This window comes from Stegastes partitus, unplaced genomic scaffold (genome assembly GCF_000690725.1).
Source record: "Stegastes partitus isolate 25-593 unplaced genomic scaffold, Stegastes_partitus-1.0.2 Scaffold180, whole genome shotgun sequence".
Classification (NCBI taxonomy): Eukaryota; Metazoa; Chordata; class Actinopteri; family Pomacentridae; genus Stegastes; species Stegastes partitus.
The window spans coordinates 512,491-527,455 of record NW_007577911.1 but is presented as its reverse complement, the minus strand read 5'-3'; the positions used below and the strand labels follow the sequence as shown (position 1 = coordinate 527,455).

The following is a 14,965-nucleotide window of genomic DNA, read 5'->3' as shown; positions in this document are numbered from 1 at the left end:
CGACCTTCTTGCTGCGAGGCAACAATGCTAACCACTGAGCACCTTGCAGCCCTGGTCACATCATAATAGAAAATATCCCCAAATGTATTGCTTTAGGGAAATATATTTGTGTTTGATGCAATACTCACTTTGAGTAAACGTCCTTTGCATTATTTTTGTACAGACCCTCTAACACACACTCTCAACCGTCTGGTGTTGTCCAGGCATGTTCAGTAAGTAGGGGAGGGGACTTGAAATCCTGAAATCAACATAAAGAAAAGATATCAAATGAATTTCATCAAGTTACTGCGATTCGAATTTAGTTTGAAATCAACTCATGCAGAAATGTGAATTTAAATGACACACAGTATTAAACACAAACCACCAAAATATTGTTTGAACCATAAAAGCTTGATCTAAGTCAGTTACATGTTTTTTAATCTTGCAGTTATGCATTTTATGAATTAGTTGGAATAGGTCCCTTTCCTTTTTTTTAAATGTAGGAATTGTGTATATTGGATATTGTATTAAAATTAAATCTAATATTTACATTTAGTGCTAATGCATGAAGTAGTTATATGTATGAGTGGGACGTAAGCGTGTGGAGGAACAGGTGGGTCATGTTCATGTAGGACTTCATGGAGTGGATTTTGCATTTTGTCACTAATTAAGACTTGTTAATATAATAAACTTTATTTGTTTAGCACTTTTTAAGAATAGAATTCACAAAGTGCTTTACAACACACAGAGACGAGGGAAACAACATGTATAAAAGTACACAAAAACACCCTAAATATAAAAATACATACAATAAAATCCAAGCACCTTCACGCTCCTGCAGGAGGAAATATGGGCTTCAGATTTTGCCTTGTCAACAGAAGACCTGTCAGTCGGGTTTAGGAGCTCATTGCAGTGATTGCTCCACTGCCTTCCAATATCCCCGGTCCAGGTCAGCACTTCTCCCCCTGGTTTGCCAGAATCCCCAATTTTGTGCCAGCATGACCCACTGGGTCCCCAACAGGACACAGGCAGTGTGTCCATTAGTGTGAAAGCTCAGTGACTTTGGCCTTACCTTTCTGAATAATACTTCTGTTGCATGGTGGATGGAGAATCAGTCTTTGTCTCTCTCACTGTGTTACTGTTTCTTTTCCTTTCTGTAGGTCTGGGTGACGAATGGGGGCAGACAACAAGGTTCAGTCCTCTGGACAGCATAGCAAAAGAACTGGGTTCTCACCTTTTACAAGTCAGTACACAAAACAACAAAGCATGCTCTAGCACTGCAATACACTCCTTTATCTTCTTCTGTAGTGTACTGGTGCCTTGTACCAAGTTATATTACTGTATACTAGCATATGCTATGATTTGATATTAGAGAGAGAAGAAGAAAATAGTGTATCGGCTAAAACTGGTGTTACAGACTGAAGGTATTACATTTATTAAATGATGAAATTTTATTTTGTGTTTCCTCAAGAAGAACAAGGGATCTTAACATACTTTTTAAAAGTTTTTATTGTTGTTGTTTAAATCAGACTTCAGTTTAGTTTTTTGATGGTGTACCTGTACACCCTGGCTTTACAAAAATACTAAATAGTCTCAAGAGAGACGGTAGAGGTAAATAGCGTATATTTTTAACTGGTAGATATCAACATCAAACTCCCTTTATTACTTACATTAATCACTTGAAAGTGTGACAGATGACAGCCACACTGTTGGTATCCTGTCTGTTATTAAAGAGAGAAGAGTCTCTTTAAGAAGGCAGTGTTCAGTAATCACACTGCTCCACAAATGAATATAGTTTGTATTAAACATTTGCTGAAACTGATCGTTTAAATATGTCAATGAGGTATTATATATCGAAAAATGTCATAATGTGCAATTATTCCACAACTCTGAAAAACTGTCTGAAAAAAATCACAATGTTTGTCGTATAAATTACTACTATTGGAACAAACCCCTGAGTAGAAGCCCTTAGAACATATATAAAAATAAAACTGCAAAGTATGGCAACTGAAGGGGAGATTTCTATGTTTGTCTATGTCAGAATATGAGGAGAACTCATTTGTGATTCCATACATTTTTTTATTAGAAACCATTACATACTGGAAAGATCTTCTAGCTGTGAGGCGACGGCACTAACCACTGAACCAGTTATTATCATAACTGAGATTCAGAACAATACTGTTATTATCAGAGTATTTATATTAGAGTACCAGTAGTAGCCCTGCACCACATTGTCTGATACATTACATGGGAGACAAGATTTCTGGGGCCTCATTTATCATCAGTGCGTAGAAAAGGTTCTAAATTCGGCCTTACAAATGAAATTTATAATGTGCGTAAGTACAAAAAAATTTGTGTTCATCAAACATTCGTATGTGGGTTGTACACACATCAGTAAGTCATCAGTGTTGACAAATCCACTTGTTCTTAACCGCCGTGCTCGTACACTTTCACCATCATTTGCCTTCAGAAACTCCTCCAATTAACCATATATGGCAACAACACGCCTTTTTATAAAGCAAGTAAGGCTTCCCCCCGCTTCTTTTTTCTTCGGGTTTTTTAGTTTTGGCCTTTTGTTGGCTTGTTGCCTTTTCCGGGTTTTCCCTTGTTTCCGCCTTAGTTCGCTTGGGGTGGGTTCCGGCCCCCCTGTGACCCTAGTGAGGATTAAGTGGTGTATAGATAGTGGATGGATGGATTTTAGCCTTTATGCTTAAGTGCAGTCACAGAGAGACAGGGAGGGTGGGGAAAAGAGGGGAAAACTATTCAGCAAATGATACCATTGGTTGGAAACAATCGATTACCCACGTTGGGTAATGGCAACAGGTGAAGCAGGTTATTCTAGAAGTCCCTCCCCCAGCAAACCTCTCTGGATCTTCCTGGGGGATCCCGAGGCATTCCCGGGCCAGATGAGCTATATAATCTCTCCAGTGAGTTCTGACCGCACCACCTTAACTGGGTACTTTTGATGCAAAGGAGCAACAATTCTACTCAGAGCTCCCTCTGGATGTCTGAACTCCTCACCCTATCTCTAAAGCTGAGCACAGCGACCCGATGGAGGAAACTTCCTTCAGCTGCTTGTACCTGCCACCTCATTCTTTTGGACACTATCCAGAGCTCATGACCATAGGTGAGGGCTTGAATGTAGATTGAGAAGAATCTCTCTTTACCACGACAGCTTGGCACAACGCCAACATTACTGCTGATGCTGATTCAAGACACCTGTCCATCTCTTATGAACACAATCCCCAGGTACTTGAACTTCTTTGCTTGGGGCAGCAACTCCCCCCAAACCAAGAGAAGGCAATCCACCAGTTTCCGGCCGAAAACCATTGCCTCGGACTTGGAGGTGCTGTCTCTCATCCCAGGCGTTTCACATTCAGCTGCACACTGCCTAGTGTGCGCTGGAACCTCCACCCTGATCTGCCACTCTGCCGACACCATGCTCAATGTCCACATGACAATGAAGACGCATGTCGGTCAAGACCCAACAATGTCCAGAGCCTTCAGCATCTGAGTGCAAACTTCATCCACACCTGACGCCTTGACACTGAGGATTTTTTTTTTGGACTGCATTAGTGACATCTGCCATGGATATGTATGAAGTGTCCTGTGAGTCTTCAGGCTCTGCCCCTCAGCAGAGGATGTGCTAAGCGGCTTGAGGAGCTCCTTGGAGTGTTCTTTCCAGTCGTAGTAATATCTAATAAAATCCTAGAAAAAGTATTCATTTGCATGCTGACTTAATCCCCCCCAAAAACAAACAAGAACAGGCCACTGTCAATAATGTCCACATCAAAATATGTATTTTAAAAGAAGTAATTCAGTTTTTTATAATGTCCTCAGTCTGGTTTAGCAGTTCTCCCCCCTGGCTGTACATAGCCTGGGCCAAGCCCTGCTTCCCCTTCCTGAGGTGCCACATGGTTTTCCAGAACCTCCTTGAGACCAACCAAAAGACCTTCTCCATAGCCTCTCTGAACTAAGTGTTTGTTTTTGCAACTGCCGCAGCTGCAGCCCTTTTGGGCCCCCAATAGATATCTGCTGCTTCAGGAGACCCCCGAACAACCAGCACCAGTGATCTTCTGACCTCTGCTCCTAACCGCCTCTTGTGCAAAATAAACTGTGACCATAGCCTACTTGGAATTCATGTCCCCACCCTTCCCCATTATGCAGGAGAAACTCTTCCAGAGGTGGGAGTTGAACCCAACTCACCTCCACCTCATGCAATAGCTCAGGTTCCTTCCCCGTCAGTGAGGTGGTACTCCATGCCCCCAAAACTGTAATTCATTCTACTAGATTTAAACAAAACGGTATGTCATAGGAGAATGTATTCTGACCTGACCAAAAGGTAAATAATACAAAAATGTCTACATTAAACCGTTTATGAAGAGCGTCTGCTTAAGAACAAAATTTTAAGAGACAGGTTTGTTTTATTTTTACACCTCTTGGTCACATAACTTTAGAAAAAATAAAAATCATTACCTTTACTAACTTCTGTTGTAACTCTGCTCCCTCAGACTCTGGATGGCTTTGTGTTTGTTGTGGCCTCTGATGGTAAAATCATGTACATTTCTGAAACAGCATCCGTCCACCTTGGTCTGTCACAGGTAAGACTCCTTCACTTCAGCAAGCTTTCTGACATGCTATCCTATGGACATAGATCAGTTAATTCTATACAACTAATGATTTGGAGGTATAAACACAAAACACGAGCACACACAGTAACATTAAACTATTTGAAAGACTGCAGAATATTTCAGATGTTACTTTTGGATTTACTACATTTCTATATTTGCCTTGCATTGTGGTTGATTAGTTGTGTAACACATCCGAACATATTCATGAGCACATGCTGGAAATGTGTGTGCTGCAGGTGGAGCTAACAGGAAACAGTATATTTGAGTACATCCACCCATCAGACCACGATGAGATGACGGCTGTTCTGAGTCTTCGCCAACCCCCACACCATCACTTCTCTTCAGGTACTTTAAGGCTGCCAGTCCCCAGGTTCTAGTCTGAATTCTGAACTGGTGGTATTTCATGTTTTATTCTTCAAGTGCATTACAGATCCTGTTGGACCACATGTTTTGGTGTGACGTAAACATTCATGACATGAGATACTAGAGACATAAACCTGAAATGTGCTGATGTTAATTGATATCACTGTACATGTTACATATAAACCCATGCTCCTAGCTGCAGATTTCAGATGCTGTGTGTCTAGACAACAATTTGAATTTCTGGAAAAAAAAAGTCTTCATTTGCTCACCTGTTGCTGTCATGTACTTAAATGGTTAGAATATGACCCTATATGCATACCTGTTGTCTCGATAAATTCAGTATAAAGGATGTTTCCAGGCACTAGATCCATCAGCGGGTGGAAAGTAACTATGTACATGTACTCAAGTACTGCACTTAAGTACAATTTTGACGTACTTGTATATTATTTGAGTATTTTCATTTAGTACCACTTTGTACTTCGACTCCGCCACATATCAGAGGGAAATATTCTACTTTCTAGTTTTATTTGACTCACTTCTTTTAAGGTGAAGATTTTACTCAATGGATATTATTACAAGTTTAAGATAAGATAAGATAAGATAAGATAAGATATGCCTTTATTTATCTCACAGTGGAGAATTTCACATCGTTGGTAGCAGCTTTCGACAGAGTTACACTTATACGAGACAGGAAAAAACAAAAAAATAAAAAATGTACATATAAATATAAGAAAAGTACACTGTTGAAGTCTAAATCAGTGGTTTTGGATCTTTCCACGGGCCTTCCTGGCTCAGAATTGGCCCTTGGGGGGGTGGCTACACACACCAGTAAGATTGAATTAGAGGCAATGATACAGGCTTGAATAAATGTGACTGTTGAGTATCATGTTCTTCATGTGGAATGCAGTATTAGCTTTACAGCAGATGTAACGGGACCCATGTCTTCCAAAAAGTTCCACCTTTGACTCATCAGTCCACAGGATGTTCTCCCAAAAGTTTTGGGGCGCATCCAAATATTTTTTTTGCAAATACCAGATGAGCCTTTATATTCTTTTTGGTCAGAAGTGGTTTGTACCTTGCAACTCTCCCATGGAGGCTGTTTTTGCCCGGTGTCTTCTTTATTGTTGAGTCATGTCAATTTATAACTCATTCAAATTCATAACTGAAAGCCTTTTAACAGAAAGTTGTACTTTGGGATCTCAGCATACACTGCTTTGATTTTTACTATTTTGACCCCTTTGTTAATTTATAAAGACAATATTGTTGGAGGGCTGCAAGGTGGCTCGGTGGTTAGCATTGTTTCCTCGCAGCAAGAAGGTCGCCGTTCTCTCTGGGTTCTCCAGCTTCCTCCCACACAGTCCAAAAACATGTTGAGGTTAACTGGTGATCCTAAATTGTCCGTAGGTGTGAATGTGAGTGTGCTTGGTTGTCTGTCTCTAAGTGTAGCCCTGTGATAGACTGGTGACCTGTCCAGGGTGTCTCCTGCCTTTGGATTAAGTGGTGTATAGATGATGGATGGATGGATGGATATTGTTGGGTTAGTAGATGGAGTGAGTTGCCTTTAGTTTTGTAGGGTGGGCTAAAGGGTACGTTTTACAATCCTTGAAATGATTCGGGTTGGCTTTTGACGTGGTGGTTAAGAAGTTTCTGACTGACTGTCTCACACCAGGATGACCAATACAGACCATTAAACCATGAGACAGCTTTTTATAGTGTTTACAGTGTAAATGTGTAATAGTCATAAGGTTCTTCCAGTCATGTTTACATAAGTCAGACAAGACAACACACTACGCTGGAGAGGCTGAACAGTGGAATTTAGGTAAGGGCAGTGGTGGCAGCCGGGTAAACATTATAAGCATCTCTGTTGGTCCCTACGGCCTCTGCTAAGTAAGCTGCACATACATATATAGTTTTGTACAAACAAATAATAGGAACAAGTGTTGCTGGTGACCACAGCGCTGGGATATTATATCCTATAAACACAATGTACAATATAATGTGATTAATGTCTAACATGTGCTTTTTGGACAGATTATGAAATTGAACGTTCCTTCTTCTTGAGGATGAAATGTGTTCTTGCTAAACGAAATGCAGGACTGACGTATGGAGGATATAAGGTATGTACAACCACTGGATTGTTTTTATTTACTGGTACCTTGGGGTCTGGGTCACACAACCATAAGCTTATGTATCAAGGCTCATTTAACTGACCTTAGGATGAGCCGTTGTTCAGCTGGAGATGTCCTGGACCTATATTGTTCTCTGTGGTTCTGACGGGCCTTTTGGAAATCAGTTAACCATTAATTTGCAGTAACTAGACATAAATATTACATATATGGTGTGATTGTATAGTACAACAAGCGCTTTGTATACATTGCTATGTAACACGGGGGGCTCTTGCTGTTCAAACAGTCCCTGCAGTAGTCCCATGACAGCAATGCTTCTCAGCGCTGTGGTGAACACACAAACAAGAGGTCATGGCCACCCCTAAAATCTCAGTGACCACCGCCTCGCTACATCAAACCTAATAGGTAGTGGCCCAGTTCACTGAATGAAACTATGATGTTGAAGTTTCAGTGAATGCAACTGCTGTGTGTTAATCAGAATGACAGCAGCATCAGATAATCATATCAGAGTCAGAACTAAAGTCGTCCTTAAATGTGTTCATACCCTCCCATTAAAGAAGAAATAAACAGCTGTCACTGAAAGAAGTTGAAACTGACAAAAACAATAACAAATAAAAATTGTATGAAAGTCATGACATTGCTTTTGAATTGTGGGTCAACAGAAATATAAAAAAACACACATCAGATAATTAGTAACATTAACTGTAATTTTTTTTTTTTAAAGTATGTGATGTGGCATCTGGATATTAGTTGCACAGTAGAACAGCAGCAGCACAGTACAGGGACAAATGGTAGTACCTAGGTTGAACACAATGACATGTGAGGATGTTGTGTTTCATACTGTTGTTTCTCAGGTCATCCACTGCAGTGGCTATCTAAAAGTGCGTCAGTACATGGTGGACATGACGCTGTACGAATCCTGTTATCAGACTGTGGGTCTGGTGGCAGTCGGTCACTCCCTGCCCCCTAGTGGCATCACTGAAATTAAACTCTACAGCAACATGTTCATGTTTCGGGCCAGCCTGGACTTTAAACTCATCTTTTTGGACATGAGGTAAGAGAGAGATAAAAGCCATAATATCATGAAGTCACATCACACAAAAATGATCAAATTACACATTAACCCTTGCATCTGTAAGATAGCAAGTGAACCTCATGATGCATAATGATGTTCAAATCAGCCCCTGACTTGCTCTCTCTTCTCTGTGTGCTGGAGCCAGGGTGGCAGAGCTGACAGGCTACGAGCCTCAGGACCTGATAGAGAAGACTCTCTACCACCATGTCCACGCCTGTGACATTTTCCATCTACGCTATGCTCACCATTTATGTGAGTCCTTCAGAACTTTTGTGAAACTTACAGGGTGGGAAAAGCCAGTTAGTGGAGGGTAAGTGAAAGTTCATGGACAACAGCAGATGGAGACATGATGTAGCCGGATGAATGGTGTTTTGGGACTGGCACAATACAGTTGCTAATATATCAAACCTTGTATCTATGAATGGAATGTGAAAAACAGTTAAGAAGTGTCAACTTCGTTGAACGACTGATGGCCCTTCCTAACTCTCAGGATCTGATTTTACCAGCATTCTCTCTTTGAACCTGATCTTTGTGTTTCCTGTAGTACTGGTGAAGGGTCAGGTCACCACTAAGTATTACCGCATGCTATCAAAACATGGAGGCTGGGTGTGGGTGCAAAGTTACGCCACGATCGTCCACAATAGCCGTTCCTCCAGACCTCACTGTATTGTCAGTGTGAACTACGTACTCACGTGAGTTAGCACCCTCCCTTTGTATTTCTCCATGTAAAACATCTACTTACACCAGTTCCAAGATGCACTGTGTATGTCTGTCTGTCTGCACACAGTGACGCTGAGTGCAAAGAGTTGCAATTATCTGAAGACCAGAGTAAAGCCAGCCATCCTGGTCTCAGCCTCACTCCCGCTCAGGACCACCGCAAACAACTCAGAACCAAAGCAGTCAAGATGAAGACCAAACTCAGACCAGCTCCCTATCCTGAGGTGGGACTTTGATTCAACAAAAATGTGACTTTTGGTGTGAAATTCATATCTTGAAAGTATAACTAAAGTTGTAAACAAAAGTTTGCATACACTTGTAAAAACCATGCATACCATGGCAGTCTTGAGCCTACAATAACTTCTACAGCTCTTAATTTTTTTTAATGATAGAATCATTAGAACATGCAGCATATTCATACAGCACATTGAATGACCAGCTTTGGTGATGTAGACAGCTGCAGGAATCACATTTTCTTAGTAGTTGATTACAGCTGCTGAATACTATGAACCAATTTAAAAGAGGCCAACCTGATGCACTCCTTAGACTCAGCCACAGTCGCTACAATTGGAAAGTTTGAAAGTTTTCAAAGCAGCTACGGATCAGATCCATCAATCATCTGTACAAACAATTGTTTGTAAGTACAGTTGTGGTTCGGGTCAAAGATAAACCAGAAGCTTGTCAGAAGCCTGTGTACTGCTACAAAAAGCACCCAGTTGAGGTGTAAATGGCCAAGGGACATTTAATATTAGCATTGCTCCATGTATATTTTAGAGTCAGCAGGATTTGTCATATTTCTAAAAGACCTATATTACATTTATGAAAGAAATAAAATGCATGATTGTTATCTGTGACAAAGACACGTATTTCAATGAGTCCATCATAGAATACTAAGAACCGAAGGAATCATCGGAAACTCAAGACTGCGACGATATGCATCGTCTTCACAAGTGTTTATTTATGACTGTACTTTATTATCATAGATTATAGCAAAACTAGGGGACACGCTTCTGTGTCATGTACAGTTTAAACAAAGAAATATTTTAAAAAAGACTTTCAAATGTAACAACACAAACTGAGACAGCAATAGAAGCTTTGGGTAATTAGTCTTTGCAAGCTTTCTGATTTTTACGTCCGCTTCAAGCCTTAAGATCTGTGCAATGCTCAGTCTTCTCCTCATTCTTATTGGGGCTTGTTTGGGAGCCTGCCAGTCACTGCTGATCCTCAGGCAAGCCTTCCCCCAGAACCCAGCCACTCACCTCACCTCTAATCAACATCACACTTCCTTTGTTTTCATTTCATTTAGCAGACGCTTTTATCCAAAACGACGTAAATCTGAGAGTAGTTACATATTCATACACCGATGGTGACAGAGCTGCCATGCAAGGTGCTGCCTGCCACTAGGAGCAACTTCGGGTTCACTTTCTTGCCCAAGGACATTTCGACTGGAGGGGCAGAGGATTGAATGACCAACCTTGCGATTCGTGGACAGCCGCTCCACCACCTGAGCCACACCTGCTTCCTCACCTAATAAACAATTTTGTGCAGCTCACTGATGGTGTGGTCCTTGCTTCTTTCTTGTCTATTTCACAACTCTCTTTTCAGCTTCCAAAATGTCAGATTATTTAGTTGATTGTCAGACTTTCTCTTATGTTTACGTAAATGAGACATCTCTCCATGGATGGCTATTACACACCTACTACTACAAATACAGAAATATAAGTGCTATTGTGAAAGAAACAGTGACCTTTTCTATCGTGTGTTTCTTTATGGATAGCAACCGTTGGACCGTCTGAGCTGCTCTCCACAGAAGGGGCTGAGTAAGGAGAGATCCTTGTACCTGCTGACCCAGCAAAGATCCAGCTTGAGCACTGAAGCAAGCCAGGGTTCCTGCAGCCCTGCTTACAATCTGACCCTGCACTACCCCTATAACTACCTGCCTCTGGGTGCTCAGAGCCAGCTGCATGGCTCAGTTCCTTCTCCTCAGCTCCCCCAGCAGATGGTTGGCCCCCTGCACAGAAGAGGACCTGTTGGATCGCACGTCAAATACCTAGGTACACTGATTATGTTACAAGGTCTAACTGGCATGACTGAATCTCATTCAGAGGGGATTCCACTTTCTGTAGATTTGTTTTCTCTATTAATTATCTTTAATTTCTGGCAAAATTCCCACAATATGTAAACAGTTCCAGGGGAATTTACAGCGGTCATAGATAAAACTCCTGACACCATTACCAGTCACATCTCCAACAAAAATTAGGCCGCTGAGAGGACAAACAATGTCCATGTGTATACACCACATATGACGGTGGTTTCAAATCTGTCTGCTGGTGGGAATGTTTACATAAAGCTTAGCTTCTATTTGTGGAATTCTTGCTAACACCTAAAACACTGTGTGAACACTTACACATGTTGTTGTAGACAGTGGCGGGCCGTGCATTTAACCACCTCTTAACACTGTCGTTATGACGCCACGGATATAGAAACCATCAGTATTATGCAGAAAGGCAGCATAACAGGATGTTGCATCACAGACGGGTGTCTCATGTAACGAGAATGAATACCACCACTAAAGCAAGAAACCCAGTTAAAACAATCCAACAAATCTCCATTAACTGCAGCCATAGGATTCTCACCACTATTTCCCTGAAAAAACTTGCTGTGTCTTGGCCCACTATGCTGTCTTTCAAGCTGTGTGTGTGGAAAATTTGACATATTTTACAGTAAAACATGTAAATTTCTCTAAGAAACTCGCTTCTCTATAGAATTATATTTGTGCCACAATCCTGAGCGCGCAATGGGATTTTTTTTTTTTAAGTTATTTTTTTGGCCTTTCTGCCTGTTTTGGATAGGACATCTGAGAGGGACATAGGAAAGTGGGGGAGAAGAATGGGGGAAGGACTTGCAGCAAAGGGCCATGAGCTGGATTCAAACCCATGGCCGCTGCAACGGGGACTATAGCCCCTGTACATGGGTCGCCAGCTCAACCAGTTGAGTGATAGTGGCGGCTTTATGGGAAATTTTGAGCGCAGAAAAAAATCTTGAGCAAATAACAACTTGTCATAAGCAAACAAAAATCTATCCAATCAGCTGGCTATTTCAGCCGCCTCTTGGAAGCACTTTAAAAAGTGATGCAAGGAGTTTGGGCCAGCAGAGAAGGCCTTGCTGGCCCTGACGGCACACCATGGTTGTAGACAGTGATGGCGTTGGGTTCATCAGCACTGACTGAAATTCTCACATTTCATTATAAGCACTCAAGAGTTTTGCAGCAGAGCAGAGTTGTTGTTGTTGTTTCAGTTATTGTGTAAATCTGCTCCTGAATGTTGTTTTTCTCATCAGGGCCTGTACTGGCAGCGAAAAGTGGGTTCTGTCATGATTGTCCCAGCAGCAGAAGCCCTTGTTCTACTACCAGGCTGAAGAAAGAACCCTACGAACATAACTCGCTTGTCCACAGCAAGATGTCTGAGGTTTGTCCATATCTTCAGCCTCATGGCACCAAGGAGAACAGGCCTGTAGGCCAGGATGCCCAGCATAGTAAAAGAGTTCCTGGGGGACTTCGAGGGGACCAGGCCCTGGCCTGTCCTCTGCTTGGTGGCCTGGTACTGGATAAAGATGAGAAGGGTAGCTCATTACATGGTGTAGGCCAATCACTCCCTGTGCAGTTATTGCTGGAGCAGAAAAGGAGGCTTTGTATGATGGAGAATCCATACAGTCAACAAGGTGCTGGACATCCACAACCTACTGATGGCCATCAGCAATACGGGGCTGCAACAGACCTGCAGTCCATGTCTGCTGAGGAGGACAGGAGAATGACAATAGGTATGAGTGCAGGGTTGGGACTTCCACCTCAAGCTCCATATATGTCTTTGAAGTTTCACCAAGTCTTGGGCAAACATGATTCTATTAAAGCTCTCCCTTTTACCACAGTAAGCCATATAACAGATGGCCATGATTACCAAGATAAAGAGACAGCCTCTTACAGCCCTAACAGCCAGAGTTCCAGCTCCAGCTCATCCCCTGAGAGCCACAGAGATATCCTGCATTACATCGGCACATCTGTCATTATCACAAATGAGAGGTGACCCAGGACAGAAGCTCAGGAGACTCCTTTCAGACGTGGAACATTGCTGGTTTCATCAATCTGTTCAAGTGACCGCATTCTCGCCTTTCAGACATTGGTCACTTTTCTGTTAATGGTCCTTACGGCTGCATTTAGATAGACTCCCACAGTGCTGGAGAGAGCTCCGGTATGCACACAATATCTGTCATTCACACTAGTCAATACATCAAATGATATATGATACATACTACTAGGTCCGACCTATGTGGCCGTGCGACTTTTACAGTAACATGATCAAGGTGTACATTCAGACAAAAAGGCCTCTGGGTCATGGGAACCCTAAGAGCTTCAGTAAAAAGAAACTGGACTTCAAGTTCTTGAAGATGTTTCACTTCTTATTCAGGAGGTTTCTTCAGTTCTGATTGACTGATGGGGTGTTTCAGATGTATGTCATTTCAGCTCACATGGCTAATGGCCCATATATATATGTATGTCTTCAGAATTATATATGCTTGTGATAAAAGTCTCTCTGTGTGTTTGGCTGTGACAGAGAGAAGGGGGGTGTTTGTGTCCCATGTGTGTGCATTTTCCACAAACACTTGAGATTTAATGTGCTCCTCTTTATTTATCAGACTAAAACAGTTAATTGTGGTATGTTTGGGGGAGAGAAAGGTTAAAAGTGCAACTTATCTGTGGTTTTCCTCAGAATTTACACTTTATGACTCCAATCACGTTCTGGTGGAGGTGGGCGATGTCATGTTGTCTCCAAAAGGGCCGGGAGTGGTCATTCTGTAATTAACATTTGATGTTGATGTTCCATCTGAATGAAAGATTTACGGTAGCTGTCTTCTCGAATGGTCTCTTACCAAATGTACAGCTCTGAGAAAGGGTCTCTGGATTCTCTGTGTTGCCTTGGAATATTCTGCACCTCAGTCTGCTACAACCAGTACCTCATTTTGTACTCAGTGAGAAAAGCCTTTGTATAACATTGTAATATTCATACATGGAAATACCTGACTAACATCATCGAGAAAGTCTTAAGTGCTTTTATTAGCTCACTGTGTAAGTGTCTCAGACAGCCTGTAAAGGGTCAGAAAACTTTGGATTCATTTGAAAAACACACCTTACCTGAAATATGTATGTTGTCCCTGAGTGCTCGGTGAACTGCAACTTAAAAAGGAAAGGCAAATAGACATAACACAATAAAGTAAGAACACATATTCACTGACTGACAACACATTCATGACATTTAGAAACAATGCTGCAAAGAAAGAAAACACACCCAAATTCAGAAATACTGCAGAGTTAGTGGCACAAATCTGTAATAAAATGTGAATCATTCAATCAGAATGTTTTAACAACCTCGAAAAATATTCAATTTTAGCTCATTTCTCAACACCATTGTTGAAGTATTGATTTTAAGTAACTTCATGGGTCACCAAAGCAGCAGGTGTGCTACATCTTTGTCCCTCTTTAGTGCCCTTGGATACATATCTGCTGTAGTCTTAACTAACTGCCGTTTGTTTGAAGTGAGTTCATTTCATGTGCAGCCTACATGTTGACAAACTGGTAAAGATTTTTTCGTAGTTTGCTTCTGCTTCATCTGTTTCTCGTGTTGCTTAGACTGAAATGTGCCGAATTGTTGGGGCCACTATTGTGGTATTAGCAATGTTTCAAGATTTCATTGTGGTGTGAAGCATACATCAATAAACAGAAATATGCCACAAAAACTGCCATCCATCCATTATCTATACGGCGCTTAAGCCTCATGAAGGTCACGGGGGGCTGGAGTCTATCCCAGCTGACTCAAGACGAAGGCAGGTTCACCTGGACAGGTCACCAGTCTATCACAGGGCTACACTTAGAGACAGACAATCAACAGTTAACCTCAACATGTTTTTGGACTGTGGGAGGAAGCTGGAGAACCCAGAAAGAACCCACACTGCCCGGGGAAAACACGGAGACTCCATGCAGAAAGGCCGCACCCAGGTCGGGATGCAGGGATCCAGACCAG

General features: G+C 41.8%; 1 protein-coding gene across 1 annotated transcript in view; it reads left to right on the top strand.

The window, feature by feature from the left end:
* The window catches only part of sim2 (SIM bHLH transcription factor 2), a 17,926-nt gene extending 4,953 nt beyond the window's left edge, over positions 1 to 12,973 (top strand). Inside the window, exons 2-12 of the mRNA XM_008280085.1 lie at positions 1,140 to 1,222; positions 4,491 to 4,580; positions 4,847 to 4,955; positions 7,005 to 7,090; positions 7,954 to 8,153; positions 8,320 to 8,426; positions 8,719 to 8,866; positions 8,962 to 9,115; positions 10,669 to 10,945; positions 12,231 to 12,512; positions 12,819 to 12,973. Coding sequence (XP_008278307.1) covers positions 1,140 to 1,222; positions 4,491 to 4,580; positions 4,847 to 4,955; positions 7,005 to 7,090; positions 7,954 to 8,153; positions 8,320 to 8,426; positions 8,719 to 8,866; positions 8,962 to 9,115; positions 10,669 to 10,945; positions 12,231 to 12,512; positions 12,819 to 12,973 — 1,691 coding nt within the window. The remainder of the gene's footprint in view (positions 1 to 1,139; positions 1,223 to 4,490; positions 4,581 to 4,846; positions 4,956 to 7,004; positions 7,091 to 7,953; positions 8,154 to 8,319; positions 8,427 to 8,718; positions 8,867 to 8,961; positions 9,116 to 10,668; positions 10,946 to 12,230; positions 12,513 to 12,818) is intronic.
* The last annotated feature ends 1,992 nt before the right edge of the window (positions 12,974 to 14,965 follow it).